The 15,168-nt window shown below is 36.1% G+C and overlaps 1 protein-coding gene across 2 annotated transcripts in view; it reads right to left on the reverse strand.

Moving 5' to 3' along the window:
- Positions 1–15,168, reverse strand: part of LOC121407094 (CMP-N-acetylneuraminate-beta-1,4-galactoside alpha-2,3-sialyltransferase-like) — a 59,700-nt gene that overhangs the window by 18,967 nt on the left and 25,565 nt on the right. For both annotated transcript variants that reach the window (XM_041598022.1, XM_041598023.1), the window contains exons 2-4: positions 14,273–14,566; positions 4,269–4,422; positions 150–254 (exon numbers count right to left, since the gene is read on the reverse strand). In XM_041598022.1, coding sequence (XP_041453956.1) covers positions 150–254; positions 4,269–4,422; positions 14,273–14,566 — 553 coding nt within the window. The remainder of the gene's footprint in view (positions 1–149; positions 255–4,268; positions 4,423–14,272; positions 14,567–15,168) is intronic.

The following is a 15,168-nucleotide window of genomic DNA, read 5'->3' on the forward strand; positions in this document are numbered from 1 at the left end:
GCCACTTTGTTGTGCATATCTTTTGGGAAAAACAAGCAAAATCAAAGATTCTAACGCAGTTCATCGTTAGTAAACGAATGATGCTTGCACATTGAGAGTTATGTATTTTCATTATGTGGTAATATAGCGTTTATCTCTAGAACACATACCTGTTCCCAAAGAGATTGAGCATTCTATCTCGCGTTTTTCCAGGAATACATTGAGACCGACTGCCATCTGTTATGTTTGTTTCATGATATGACAGACTGTTGATGCTGGTCACATGGGAAAATAAACATGTAAATCGTAAGAATGGACTTAGAATGATTTTACATGTGATGAATAAATTCGGAAAATCATATGAAAAAAAGAGATATATAGGGAAGGATAGAAGGGGGTGTGAGTGTTTGTGTCTGCTAAGTCCTAAATGAAAAAAAGAAGAATAAGCATAATAGATGAGATCGAAATAAATCCTCACCTTCTATAAATCTTACATTGATGTAAATATCGTAAAAGATAGATTTCCAGATCAAAATCGAGTAACGGCATTTTTTTTTAATTAAAAAATATCTGGGACTTCTAATTGATTTTAATGGAATAATGTTATGCAGATACGAAGTACGCACTAGAAAACGTAATTATTTTTTAAACAAATTTAATGATGTAAAAAGAGATGTAAAATCAACATGGAATGTTATCAATGAATTGTTCAATAGAACCCGAGGTAAAGTGCAATGTGACATGATTGAAAGCAATGGTCTCACGGTGATTTCCGATAATAGCTTTTTTTCATCAGTAGGTTCTGACATTGCTAACGACTACCCACTTCAGTCATCTGTTACAGGGAAATTATGTAAACTCTCTATTTTTAAAACCTGTACAAATATATGAAATTCTTGATATTGTGTCAAAACTTAATATAAACAAAAGTGTCGGATACGATAACATAAGTACAAAGGTTCTGAAAAAATGTATATGCTTAATAGTTAAACCATTGTGTTTGATTTTTAACCTGTCATTGAACACTTGTTGTTTTCCTAGTAGTCTTAAAATAGCAAAAATTCTTCCTATTTACAAAAGAGGAAGTAAACAGTCGCTTTCAAATTATAGACCGATATCCATTTTACAACATTCTCAAAGATAATCGAACGTTTGATATACAATCGTTTCATGCCCTTTTTACGTAAAAATAACATTATGTATTTAAAACAGTTTGGTTTTTGACAGGGCTACTCCTCTTACATGGCATTACTTGAATTCACTTCCACAATTGCAAAGGCATTTGAAAACAAACAATTCACAGTTGGTATATTCCTAGATTTATCAAAGGCCTTTGATTGTATTAGCCATTCAATATTATTAGAAAAATTACAACATTATGGTGTAAGAGGAGTAGCCCTTGACTGGTTTAAGAGTTATCTTCAGGACAGAAAACAATGTTTCTTTTGACAATGTCTCTTCTGAGAAGAAACATATCAACATCGGAGTGCTCCAAGGCTCTGTGTTAGGCCCGTTACTTTTTTTTATTTTTTTATAAATGATTTACAGCATGCTAGTAATATCCTACATTCAATATTTATTGCAGATGATACAAACTAGTTTTTGTCTGGGGATGATATAGATGATTTAACCTCAACAATAAATTTAGAACTGAAAAAAATAAATAAATGAGTGGTTTCTTGCCAATCAATTAAAATTGAATATTGACAAGACATGTTGTATGATATTTCAACCTAACAATAAGAGCATTTCATCTGACAACTTTGATATTTTATTCAAAATATTAAAATCCCTGTAGTTAATTCTACGAAATTTTTGGGTGTAGTCATAGACAACAAACTGACTTGGAAAGACCACATAAATTATATGCACGTATCTTGTAAAGTTTCTAAATCCATTGGTGCAATCAACAGATTAAAAAATTATATTCCATTAAACATACTTCTAATGATATATCAATCAATTGTCTTGCCTTACTTCAATTATTGCAATATACTCTGGGGTAATTGTGCAATGGTCCATCTAAGCCGAATAATTGTTTTACAGAAACGTGCAATAAGAGTTATTACCAAATCCTCCCCAAGAATCAGTACACAACCTTTGTTCAGAAAACATAATTTACTTACTATCAGTCATATAAACAGCTATCAAATTGCGAATTTCATGTACTTGTTTCTTCACAATGCTCTTCCCTCTTTTTATGATGATTTATTTGTGAAAAACAAATATGTTAGTAATTGCATTACGAGACAGTCTGACAACTTTTATTTGCCTAATTTCATATATAATTTCTCACGAACTACAATTGAATATGTTGGACCCACTCTGTGGAATAGTTTACCCATTGATCTTAAATTATGTCCAACACTCAACTCTTTTAAACGAAAGTATAAAAAAATTCTTGTAAACTCATGAATTGTTCTTTAAGCCGTTTTGTCGTTTGCTTTTTGTGTTTGGTTAGTTCTGTTTTTTATGTTTTGTTTTTATCTATAATTATTTCTTTTCTGCTTACAACCGTGTGGGATTTGCCTTTGATAGGCCTTTGGCCTTTGTTAAATTCCACACATTTGTATTCTCTGTATTTTGTGTGATCTCATGTATTATATGCCTTTTATCATCGTAATTGTATGTATTGTCTTTTATTGCAAATGTGAAATAAATTGATTTGAATTGAGATAAAAGATAACAAAATAAGAGAATTTGATTGATTTTAAAACCTCGGCATAAGATTGTCTCGTCTCTGTCAAATATATTTAAATAGATTTGAAAAGTGATCACAATTTTTTTTAGGTAGCATATGTTCACAAAAAGCACTATCATGCATATGTTGTGAAATGGAAAGCCTGTAGGGTAGATGAACGAGACATTTTTTCTCAGTATTAAAAGAAAGATCTGTTAATGAAAATAAATCAAGAAAACATATAATATAAGAATATTCAAGGACTAAGATGTAAGTATTACTATTGGTTAGAATAATTGTATTTTGATATCCAAAACCGTTACTGAAGATTGTAACAATCTTATTTCATTTACTTTTAAACCAAAACATTTTAGTATGATACACGAGCAATTAAGTGTAGCAAGCAAAAAAATCAAGCACTCTCTGTGAGACAATTAAAGAACACGATTTATATTATTAGAATAAAAAAATGACAATGAGATACATAAATCATTAGTCACTTGGCTTAACAAATTTGTTTGCTTCCCTTCCTATCCTATGTTTAAATATGTTCGACTCATTCAAAGGAGAGCAGCGCGAGGGAGGAGAAATAAGCATCTGTGAAGATTGTTACTTTGTCATGTTTGTCAGGAAGAAATAGTAAATCTAAGTCAATCTAACATCAATCAACTTGTCTGACGAGTCAGTTTGTAATTTCGATCATTTCATCTTGATATTGATTTCAATGACGTATAATCTGGCTATGATCAACTGCGTAGCCAGGATTTAATTTTGGAGGGGGGGTATAGTGCACGCGAAGCGCGCTCCCTAGGGGGAAGGGTGCAGGGAGGGGGATTTTTCCCCCTGCCGCGCGGAGCGTGAAGTTTTTGATATCTCATAAAGTTCAAATCAAAAGAAGGCGTCTCTTGTGTCTCTAGTACCCTCAACTCGAATATTGACTTGCTGTGAAAAAAATAGTTTTTTAAAAGAAATTATGAGCGCCCCAAAAGTGGGAAAAGATTTTGAAATAATTCCTCTTACTGCGCAAAAGCTTAAAACGTTTAATAAACATATAGAACAGAAATGACAGGCCTACTATTGTACCTACCTTGGTCATCAGATTCGATTGTAAATGTTTATCCACATTAAATTTCATTAACACCAGTCGCAAAACAGTAGTGATGGTAATGTTTACCCGCTCCGAAGAGAAGAGCTAAAAGTTTGTATGAATGCAATATTGGTAAAAGAAGGGTAAAAACTGTGTAGAAAGAAAGTGTGGGAAACAAAAGGGAATGACAATTTTATAGTTTTTCCCGCGCGGAGCGCGGAAGCAAAATTTCGTATGAAGAGAGAACGTCTGGTTTAAGTTTTTATTCTGTCGACCCCCCTAAAAGAAGGAAAAACCAACAACAAAGCTATACCTTTCTTCCCTTTCCTTCCTTCTTTCTTTCTTTCTTTTTTTTTTTTTTGGTGGGGGGCGACCGCCTCCCTAAACAAATGAGAATGGACTGCTTTGTTTCAGATAATAATTGAATTATTTACCCTCGGTGACTGTTGAGGATTCGTCTGGGCAGATAGTTTTATCCATCACTTCTAGATTAATAAGCACTTGTATATTTGGTTCACTTACCCAGTTTTCTTTGGTGGCTTGATACCAGTCACTTCACTAGAATTTGTTTTATTCTGAAAGATTCGCATTTCTAGGTTGTCCACCAAGCGTCGGGCGTGAGAGTCGTATACAATCTTTGTTTTGGATATGCCACTACTGCCCTCCAATCCAAGGCCTATGTAATTAAAAGACATGGAGAAGGGGAGAGAGAGATGGAAAGAGAGAGAGATACAATGAGGGAGGGGTTGTATGGTAGGGCGTCAATAAAAACGACAAAGAATAGAATAATGTTAACAAGACTGATGCGTTCGGTAGAATCTCCCCGCTCGTATACGAATCCTCCAAAAGAAATAGATTCCAGAGATTCGAAATACTAAAACGATAATTTTTCATAAGTCCTTCTTACGCACTTCGCATATCTCGATCCCAAAAACACCATTAAGAACTGCTATAAATGCCGTACGAACGAATTTAAGACAGTTTCGTAAATTATTCTCAAGAAGGCCGTACGATACCAGCGTTCGCAAACCGTTTGTAGACTGTTCGTAAGGCTTGCAGCTATGACAATGGCCTTGTCCAAGATTTTTTTTAACGTTTTACTAAACCCTTTCTTCGTAAATCGACCGTAAGAACGTCAAAAGAATAGGTTTTGTAGGATCGAGAGACAATTCTAGAAGCCGCGAATTCTTACGATGATCGTAAGAAGACCTTTTATATGTGGCGCTTATGGATTTCGCAAGAAAGATTTACATGGCGCTCTGACGAATGAGTCAAGACGTTTGTGAGGCTTATACCCCGTTTAAATCTCTTTTTGGTGTCAGGCTAGAAAATCACTGCATTATTAAAACACGAGATGCACGTTGGGGCCGGTAAGACATGTGAGATCATCTGCGGTAATCGCGAGGTACGTCCTCTCCCTTTGTCATGTTTGTTGGGGCCGGTTACACATCTGAGATCATCTGCGGTAATCGCGAGGTACATCCTCTCCATTTGTTGGGGCCGGTTAGACATGTGAGATCATCTGCGGTAATCGCGAGGTACATCCTCGCCCTTTGCCTTTGTACTTTTTATTTGCGTTGTCAATGTCTATGCCGAGATTACGCCGAGACCGTTTACATCTACAGTCCAAAAGTGGATCACGCCGTGTGATCTAGCGATTTATTCTAGATGATTAGTGCAAAAAAATAGCAAGAATTGTTCAGATTATGGTACAAGCATGAAATTTGGCTCACGGGTAGAGTAAATAGAGCTGAACATTTTTTAGCTGGGGGTGCTAACCTGATCTCTCTTTGTATAGCAACAGTTGCTAGGTAACTTATTTACCTTAGCAACAACCAATTTGGGGGTTTTATCTTAATTCAAAAACTATATTTTTGTTATTTCTTATTATAGTGGAGCGTTGTGGCCCAGAGGATTAGTCTTCGGACTTTGAAACAGAGGGTAGTGGGTTCGAATCCCAGCCATGGCGTAATTTCCTTCTGCAAGAAACTGATCCATAATGTGCTGCACTCAACCCTGGTGAGATAAATGGGTACCGGTAGGAAGTAATTCCTTAAAAAGATGTGTGCGCTATGAATGCCTATATAGCTTAGCCGGGTAATATGAGCGCTTTGGGCACCTGATAAGGTGGATATGTGCGCAATATAAATACCCTATATTATATTTTGGCACTTAAGCGCCAATGTCACAATCACATACCAAGCAACATTCCAACCATGTATAGCAACAGTTGCTAAGCAACATATTTTCCATAGAAACTGTAGATAATATTCCTGAATACAAAATATGGACATAATGTTAGAACATTGGTCAAAGTATAAAACTTGGAATTAAAAATAAATATCTCATAAATACAAAAGAGTTCAGATGCAGTCCAAAAAATTATCTGCATAATCATGATAATACTCGTATATAAATAGGTAACAAACCTAATTTCGGTGTACATAATGTGCTTACTATTAAAAAGATTATATAAGATCTCTCCTGTTATGAAAATGACAGAGGCTATTGTAGTGGATGTGGCATGGGACACAGGGAAAGACAGTGAACTTTGAGGGCAGAGGGAAGCTGAAATTTGATTGATATGAACTAATCGCATCATTGGGACGTAAAATCGAGTAATATTCACATACTTACTTGTCAGTAAGGTTTTGATATTATTGAATGACTTAAATATCATGAACAGTAGACCTGAAACAGCCTCAAGCATCATTGACTGTATGTTCCCTTTATAGCATAGAAGCATTGTCAGCAGACCTAAAACAGCCCAGGCATCTTTGACTTGTAAATATGTAACGAAGGGGTACATTTGGTGATTATACAACAAAATATTTTGAGAGAAACTAGAGATGATCGGCGGGTCGCGCAGCCGAGCATATGTATCCACCGAACCCACCGCGTCATCCGTCAGTGCGATATATAGAGCTCACACAGAAATTTGACAAATAGATACAATTATCATGGCGACATTGCAATGACCCTAGCATGTAGGTCCCGCAAGCCCATCTACCATCCAAGTTTGGTTGAAAAGTGACTTACGGTTACAGAGTTAAGTGTCATAAGAGAGTCTTGCGTGTACAGTTTAACGTTGACCTGAAAATGAGCTTTGACTTTACCATGTGACCTCCGACTGCAGCATAACATGCAGGTGCCCCAAATCCATCTACGAACCAAGTTTGGTTGAAAAGTGACTTACGGTTGCAGAGTTAGGTGTCATAAGAGAGTCTTGCATGTAAACTTTAACGTTGACCCGAAAATGACCTGTGACCTCCGACTGCAGTAAAACATGCAGGTTCCCCAAGTCCATCTACCATCCAAGTTTGGTTGAAAATTGACTTACGGTTGCAGAGTTAGGTGTCATAAGAGGGTCTTGCATGTAAACTTTAACGTTGACCTGAAAATGACCTTTGACCTTACCATGTGACCTCCAACTGCAACATAGCATGCAGGTTCCCCAAGTCCATCTACCATCCAAGTTTGGTTGAAAAGTGACTTACGGTTGCAGAGTTAAGTGTCATAAGAGAGTCTTGCATGTAAACTTTAACGTTGACCTGAAAATGACCTTTGACCTTATCATGTGACCTCCAACTGCAACATAGCATGCAGGTTCCCCAAGTCCATCTACCATCCAAGTTTGGTTGAAAAGTGACTTACGGTTGCAGAGTTAAGTGTCATAAGAGAGTCTTGCATGTAAACTTCAATGTTGACCTGAAAATGACCTTTGACCTTACAAGGGTGACCCCGCCACACCAATATCAATAGGCGGCTTCGCTATACCATACTCTACCTTCATGCCAAATTTGAAGATGATCGGAGAAGAAATGCATCTGATAGAGCGCTCACAAGGAAATCTCTGCGGCGGCGGCGGACGCGGCGCGACGAGGCCAAATCCATATAGGCCTTATTGACACTAAATACTAACATCCTACAAATCATGTAGATGAAGCAGTAGACTACAATATATTGTGTTACCAGGTAATCAAAACGTATGATTGGAAAGCTCAGTGTTAAGGTGTTGGTTTAGCTTCAAACCTGCTTGAGATTACTTGTTACATTGCCCATTATATTTCAGCATCTACGTGTAGTTTACTTCAGATAGAAGCAATTGCCATTGTACATATTTTTTATTTGATTATAATGCAGTAGAGTCATTTGCATAATTTACAGATATTTTACAATATTTTCTAGATGATGAAGATAAATAATGTGCAACTGCACATTTTCCAATAACTTGGGACTTCGAGTAAGATTATAGCGATGAATCGAAAGTACATTAAGTGTGTCGCACATGCCTTCTAAGATTTGGGCATATATTTCGTCAAAAAATTAAGTTAAGACTTTCTTGGTTAGTCATAAGTAGGGGAAAGCAAAGCCACTGTGAATCATGCATTGTGCTCGACAAAATATATTAGAGGCAAAAGAGGAATACATCAAGAAAGTTACAGTCATCATCCTATTCGATGGGAAGATGAATTTTTCATCAATCGAAGTGTAAGAAACATTTCTCCCCATAAGGACATCATATTGCGAGACAAAATGATAGTGCTACCAGCAGAATCATTTCTATCTGATTTGGACATGCCAAGAAGTATTGGAGATATATGGAAGGAAGAAGCATATCATTACTAAATGCTACTATTCTGTGACCGAGTATGGATCACGTCCAGACAACCTGATATTACAAGCGCTTCACATGTATGTGACAAGTCAGCTGCGCATAGTCCTGCAAAACTTTAAAGTCATGATAGATTTTGAAGCTGCAGGATCTATGTCAAAACACCTGCAATCGGAACTGACAGGTCAAAATCAACTTCTGCAATAGCTTTCAAGTCATTATAGATCACGGAGCTGCTGGATCCAGGCCAACACGCCTGAAACAGAACTCACCGGTCCAAAATCAACTTTTGTGAGACCTTTGACATGATGATAAATCGTGGAGAAGCAGGATTGATCCAGGTCAAAACACCTGGAAACAGAATAGACAGGTCCAAATCAACTTCTGCAGGATTTCGTCGTAATAGATTAATCATATAGCTGCAGGGTCCAAGCCAACACGCCTGAAATAGACCTGACCGGTCCAAATCAACTTTTGCAAGATCTTTGACGTGATGATAAATCCAGGAGCTTCAGGACTGATCCAGGCTAAAACACCTGGAAATAGAACAGACATGTCCAAATCAACTTCTGCAGAAGACAGCATTGATCATGTAGCAGCAGGATCCAGGCCAACACGCCTGGAAACGGAACTCAATGATCCAAATCAACTCTAACAGATCTTTCACTTCATGATAGATCCCGGAGCTGCACAAGATTGATCCAAGTCAAAACACCTGGAGACGGAAGTGACAAGTCAACGTCAACTCCTGCACGAAGCATTAGGTCCGGGAACAGCATGGAGAACTAATATCTTCATTGCAGGCTACGGAAGGGAGGGGTAAAACCAAAGCCTTTCAAACGACCGACTACTTTTAGCAAGGTATATAATGGTATCCATGCAAGCACTCATTTGAAAATTACACTCGGGTGTTTGAAATGATTTTGAACTTAGTTGACTGAATCAATTCTTGGCGGACATTCTTTCAACTCTCCAAGATCAGAGATGTTTAGGTTGTAAGAATCCATGACCTCCTGGTCAGCTCATGTAAGGTTCTTCTACACGAGTGACCTCTCGCTAAATGTTTATTTTGTGGAATCTTTCCAAGGGCATTTGTAGGTATAAAAAGTGATAGGGCCTTCTTGGAAAATAGATAGCCACAAAATTTACAGAATAAAAAACAAATGCAGTGGCAAACTATATAAGCAAAATAAATGCTTGAGTAATAGCAGCCAAATGGGGAAAAGGGATACATGGAAACCAATTATTCTATAGGTCTAGGTCTGGAAGACAATCTTACGTCACAAATCATCAGAAAAGGAGAAAGAAGAAAAATGAAGAAATCAAGTGTGCGTGTGTGTGTGCATGTGGGTGAACGTGCAGCTGTGATATTAAGAATACTTTCGATAAAGACATTTTTTTCAATGAAGCTTTAAAATAAAATATAGATGCAGTGAGTTTAATATCATTGGGCTAATCATTCCAGATGTCTGGGCTGTGATGTCTGATCGTTTTATGTGCTAATATTGTTATCGGGTTTGTGAGGTGGATGTTGGATGAGTGGCGTGTAGGATATGAATGAATGTTGCTGTTGTAAACAAAAATATCTTGAAAGGGTATAGGTATAGATTTAGTTGAGAACTTGTACATGAAAATGGCACTTTGGAAAGTATGAATGTCATGAATGTTTGATGTTTTCAGGTTCCGAAAAATAGGATCAGCATATTCAGTGGCGTAACTACGGGGGGACATGGGGGGGCACGTGCCCCCCCAATCGGCTGGCCCAAAAAAAAAAACGGGAGAAAAGGGAGAAAAAGAGGGAGAAGAAAGAAACGTAGTGGGAAAGAAGAATTTATTGTACATTGTAATGTTATATTATACGTTGTGTTATATTACATGAGAATTATTTTTTTCATAACTTTATGAAACATAATGTGCTCAGGGCCTATTTGTTCAGTATTCCTGGTACTAGCATTGTCTGTTTAACGAGATATACATGTACAGTCATGTTGTAGTTGTACCAACACGTCCTGTTTTCAAGTCAATATGCACCAAATATATATCATCGCACTTCGAGTTATTATTGTTTTATGTAGTGACATATGCTTCTTTTCATGACTACTTAAAGTTAAGGTCTGCATATAAAAAAATTCCTGTACGTACTTACGTTCGAATTAGTGGATTGATGAGATATGTCTGCTCTTCATGAATTCCTGAAATCGGTCCTTAAAATGTCTCTTTTTCTAATCTATCAAAAAATTTCAGCTCGCGCTTTGCGCTCGCATCATTTGTTTAGTGAAATACGTATGGTCATAGTAGATTCCTCCAAACAAGCCTGAGAATGCCCCTCTTCAGATCTGAATTTCCTACATTTTCAGCTCGCACTTTGCGCTACTGAGATGCATATGATAATCATGATTACTATGACTACAAAAAACTCTTCATGTGCTTGAATGTGATTCTAACAAAATCAACAATCGCTTGGCACTCGCATTGGATGACTATGGTGAGATATGTATACTCTTAATGGATTAAAAAAAGAAACAGTCCTTAAAATGTCCGTGTTTGGGGTCAATATATACAAAATTTTCAGCTCGCGCTTCGCGTTCGCATAATTTTGTAAGTGAAATACGTAGGGTCTACGTAAATTCCTACAAACAAGCCTTAAAATGCTTCTCTTCAGGTCTGAATCTCCTAAATTTTTAGTGTGCGCTTCGCGCTCACAATATTTGATTAGTGAGATGCGTATTTTAATTATGATTACAATGACTACAAAAGATGTTTCATGCTTTCTAACATAATCAGCAAGCGCTTGGCACTCAAATTAGATGAGTAAGGTGAGATATATATTCTCTTATTTGATTTCTAAAAATAGTCCTTAAACTGTCTCTGTTTGGGGTCAATAAATACAAAAATTTCAGCTCGCGCTTCGCGTTTGCATTGTTTGTATAGCGAGACTGACAGATACGTTTTTTTAATTTTCATTTAATAGCTTATTTTGACCCTTTTTAAGGTATGAAATTCAAAAATTTTCAGCTCGCGCTTCGTGCTCGCATCATTTGATCAGTGAGATACATTACATATCCGTTTAATGGCACAGTCCTTGAAATGTCTCTATATAAGGTCAATAGGCCTATACCTGGTAATTAAGCGCGCTTTGCGCGCTCACTGAGCGACTCAAAATTTTTGCTGGTCCCCCCCCCCCCAATGCCGTGACCCACGGTACGCCACTGAGCATATTATTGCGAGTGGGATCAAATGCGGAGTGCTTTCTTTCGGAGGCGGAGGATTTAGTCTACTTTCGTTTTGTTGCAATTACCCCACAATATGTTGCAATATGATATATTTGACAAAATAAAAGAATTGTAAAGCATGAATAGTGATCTTTGGGAAAGACAATGTTTCTGTTTGAATAGTATTCCAATACCTCTGGCAACAAGTATGCTAATATAACGAATGTGGTTATTCCAAGTTAAATTAGAGTCAATTAATACACCTAAGAATTTCGTTGCTTGTTTTCAGCAAGATGGATGTTATCAAGTTTAATGGAGCCACGAAATATATGCCTAGAATTGACGTGTTGAAAGTACATGAAATTTGTACATGAATGTCAACGGTTTCTAGACTTATGATTCTTGATGATACAAGTGTCGATCAATTCTACCTGTATTGTCAATCGCTCAGATAAATAATCATGTGGTCTATTATATCATTCATTGATAAGCATGTAACTATATAGTAATAAAAAACATTAGCAAATAACCCTTTACTATGAAAGACACCAAATAATTTAAACAATGATTGATCTTTTACATAATTATGTTTCGGTTAATTCCTAATATTATAATTATGGTTTCCAAATGGAGAAAGATTGGTTTTAAAGTGAGTTTTCTAACAAGCAACAAGTATTATTATGCCAATGATATGGACCCCGTAGATATCGTTTTTGGAAATATAAACCATATCATGAGGCAGTTTGATTTGTTCAAGCTTTTACATTTTTAAGCATCTACTAGTATGAGTACCTCTTAAACGCATTAATAATCTTACCATACGTCCTTTAACAATCGGTTGCAGAAAACATGCTACTTAGCAACTGGTACGCATCATGGACGGATAAACATGTATACATGTTCCTGGGTTGTTGTGATTAATGTATTAATGTTTAAATAGGTGCACATGACTCACAAAAATTATAATCATAAAAACACATTATAAGTATTGAATTATGTTTCCTAGCAAACGTTGCTTTGGTGCTCATCGCATGGGTCTACCTATGGAAACAATCATCACATAAGAAATATATGGGCTAAAATATTAATTTCTGAGCTCTTCTGAGTAAATTATAATGATCTGAACTATGATAAACTATTGTTGCCATCGAAAATGATCCCTTAGAAACCGTTGCTATGAATAAATGGATCAAAACTGTTGTGATACAAAGAAATATGCTTTAGACAAAAAAATTATGTGACATATTGCTTGTAAAACTGTTCCTCAAGCCCAATAAAGCTCGGTTACTAAGGTAAATATGTTACCTAGTAACCGTTGCTATATTTGGGAAACCACGTTGGCACCCCCTGCTAAAAATGTTTAGGATAACTTACCTACCTTTTGCCAATTTTCATGCTTGTACCATTTTCTGAACATTTTTTTCACCAATCACCTAGACTACATTGCCTTTTACCTTATAGTCATGTGACCTGAAACTCAGGCAAGTCGCTTAATTAACATTATGTCCGCATTTCATGAACTATAGATCCTTAAACTTAAAGTTATGATGGCAATTCAACCAATACCCCCAAACATGGCCAATTTTCACTGACCTTAAATGACGTTTGAACTTGGTCATGTGACCTGAAACTACTCCTATGTCCAAGTTTCATGAACTAGATCGTTATACTTTCAAAAGTAATGATTGCAATTCATTATAATACCAAACATGGCATTTGATCTTATAGTCATGTGACCTGAAACTCGGGCAAGTTGCTCATTAATACGTGATTAACCTCGATATGTCCAAGTTTAATGATTTAGGTACATATGCAAAAATAAATAGATTTCTCAAACTTAACCTTATTTCAATATTTTAATAGCAGGCGAGACAAAAAATGGAGAATAAAAATTTAGTGTCCACGTAACGTGTAACCCTGAAAAATAATTTTTCATCTCTTACATTGAGAAGAGCAACCGAAACAGTCATTTTTATACCAACTGCACAATAGACCTTTCCAGTGTCGGATGGAGGATTACAAGATTGGGATCACAAATTGTTTTAACAAGCAGAAAACATGACTTCTACCCCCCCCCCCCCTTTCGCTGTTTGTGTCAATATTTCGTGATTGATGAAATACTAAGTGCTAAACATAATAGGCCCCCTATAGTTTTAATGAACATCATTTATTATCAAACAGCAACAACGAACTAAGCAAAAATAAATCACACTTCAAAATAGGATTTTATAAGAAAGAACCAGGTAGTTTTGAAGATTATTCGGAAGCCTACGAAAGTGAGTAATTCATATTCATGAAATCATAATCTGATCAATATTTTTTTTCAAATTATTCTATTATTCGTTTAATTCATTTCTTTTTCTTTTTTGGGGGTCCATTTACATTTTTTTGTAAATGACTTCCTTCAAATTTACTCTTATCATTTAGATTATTGTCCGATGAAAATTTAACATCTATAAAAGTTTATTTATCTATTTTTTTTTCTTCATACAGGGTAGTCCTTTCAATATCGAGTATTGTTCTGCCAAGGGGCCATGTCTATACAGAAAAAAACACATTAAACATATACACAATAAATAAAAAAAATTAAAGTAAAACCATACATAATAAACTATTGTTGTGATAAGTTGTTTAAAGTTTTTGTGATAAATGAAACTATTGACGTTTTAATTATAAAGTTCTTCATCATTTGCTCTTACCTATAAGAGAACGGAGATAACTGATGATTACGTGAAGAATCCCGGACTCCGCCTGATCATCATAGTCCATTCCATCTTTCTTTCCTAGCATATCGCCATCTTTCACGCTGCTGATGTAGGTATCCTGGAGTGGTCGGACGAAGTAAAAAAGCAAGACCGTGGCGAGGATGATGAACAGAATGTAGATTTTTCGAAGGACGCCAGTTCGGAACATGACCGTATTCATGGCGGTGATGGGAACGTACGAACGGTTTAGGGGACTGCAACGAATGCATTGCTGACAACATTCACTGTCTGAAATAAGAACATCATGTGCAATTAATCAATCAGCTGTTAATCTGGTGCAACTTGCAGATGGGACCGGTTTTTTTTTATTGAGGGGGTGGGGTGCTGGTGTGTTTAAAGGTCAAGTCCACCTCAGAAAAACATTGATTTGAATCAATAGAGAAAAATCAGACAAGCACAATCATGCTGAAAATTTCATCAAAATCTGATGTAGAATAATTCGTTATCACATTACAAAGTTTGGCTTATTTTTAACAAAATAGTTATATGAACGAGCCAGTTACATCCAAATGAGAGAGTCGATGATGTCACTCACTCACTATTTCTTTTGTTTTTTATTGTTTGAATTATACAATATTTCAATTTTTACGAATTTGATGATTAGTACCTCCTTACCTGAAGCACAAAATGTTAAAATAATTGACCGAGATGTGCATATAACTGTTTTGTGAAATGAAGCGAAACTTTAAAATGTCATAACTTTCTTATTTTTTACATCCGATTTTGATGAAATTTTCAGTGTTATGCTTGTTGAATTTTTCTCTTTTTATTCAAATCAAGTTTTTGTTGGGGTGGACTTGTCCTTTGATAAAAGTTAGTCTGCCAAGCAA

Source organism: Lytechinus variegatus, chromosome 2 (genome assembly GCF_018143015.1).
Source record: "Lytechinus variegatus isolate NC3 chromosome 2, Lvar_3.0, whole genome shotgun sequence".
NCBI classification, from domain to species: Eukaryota; Metazoa; Echinodermata; class Echinoidea; order Temnopleuroida; family Toxopneustidae; genus Lytechinus; species Lytechinus variegatus.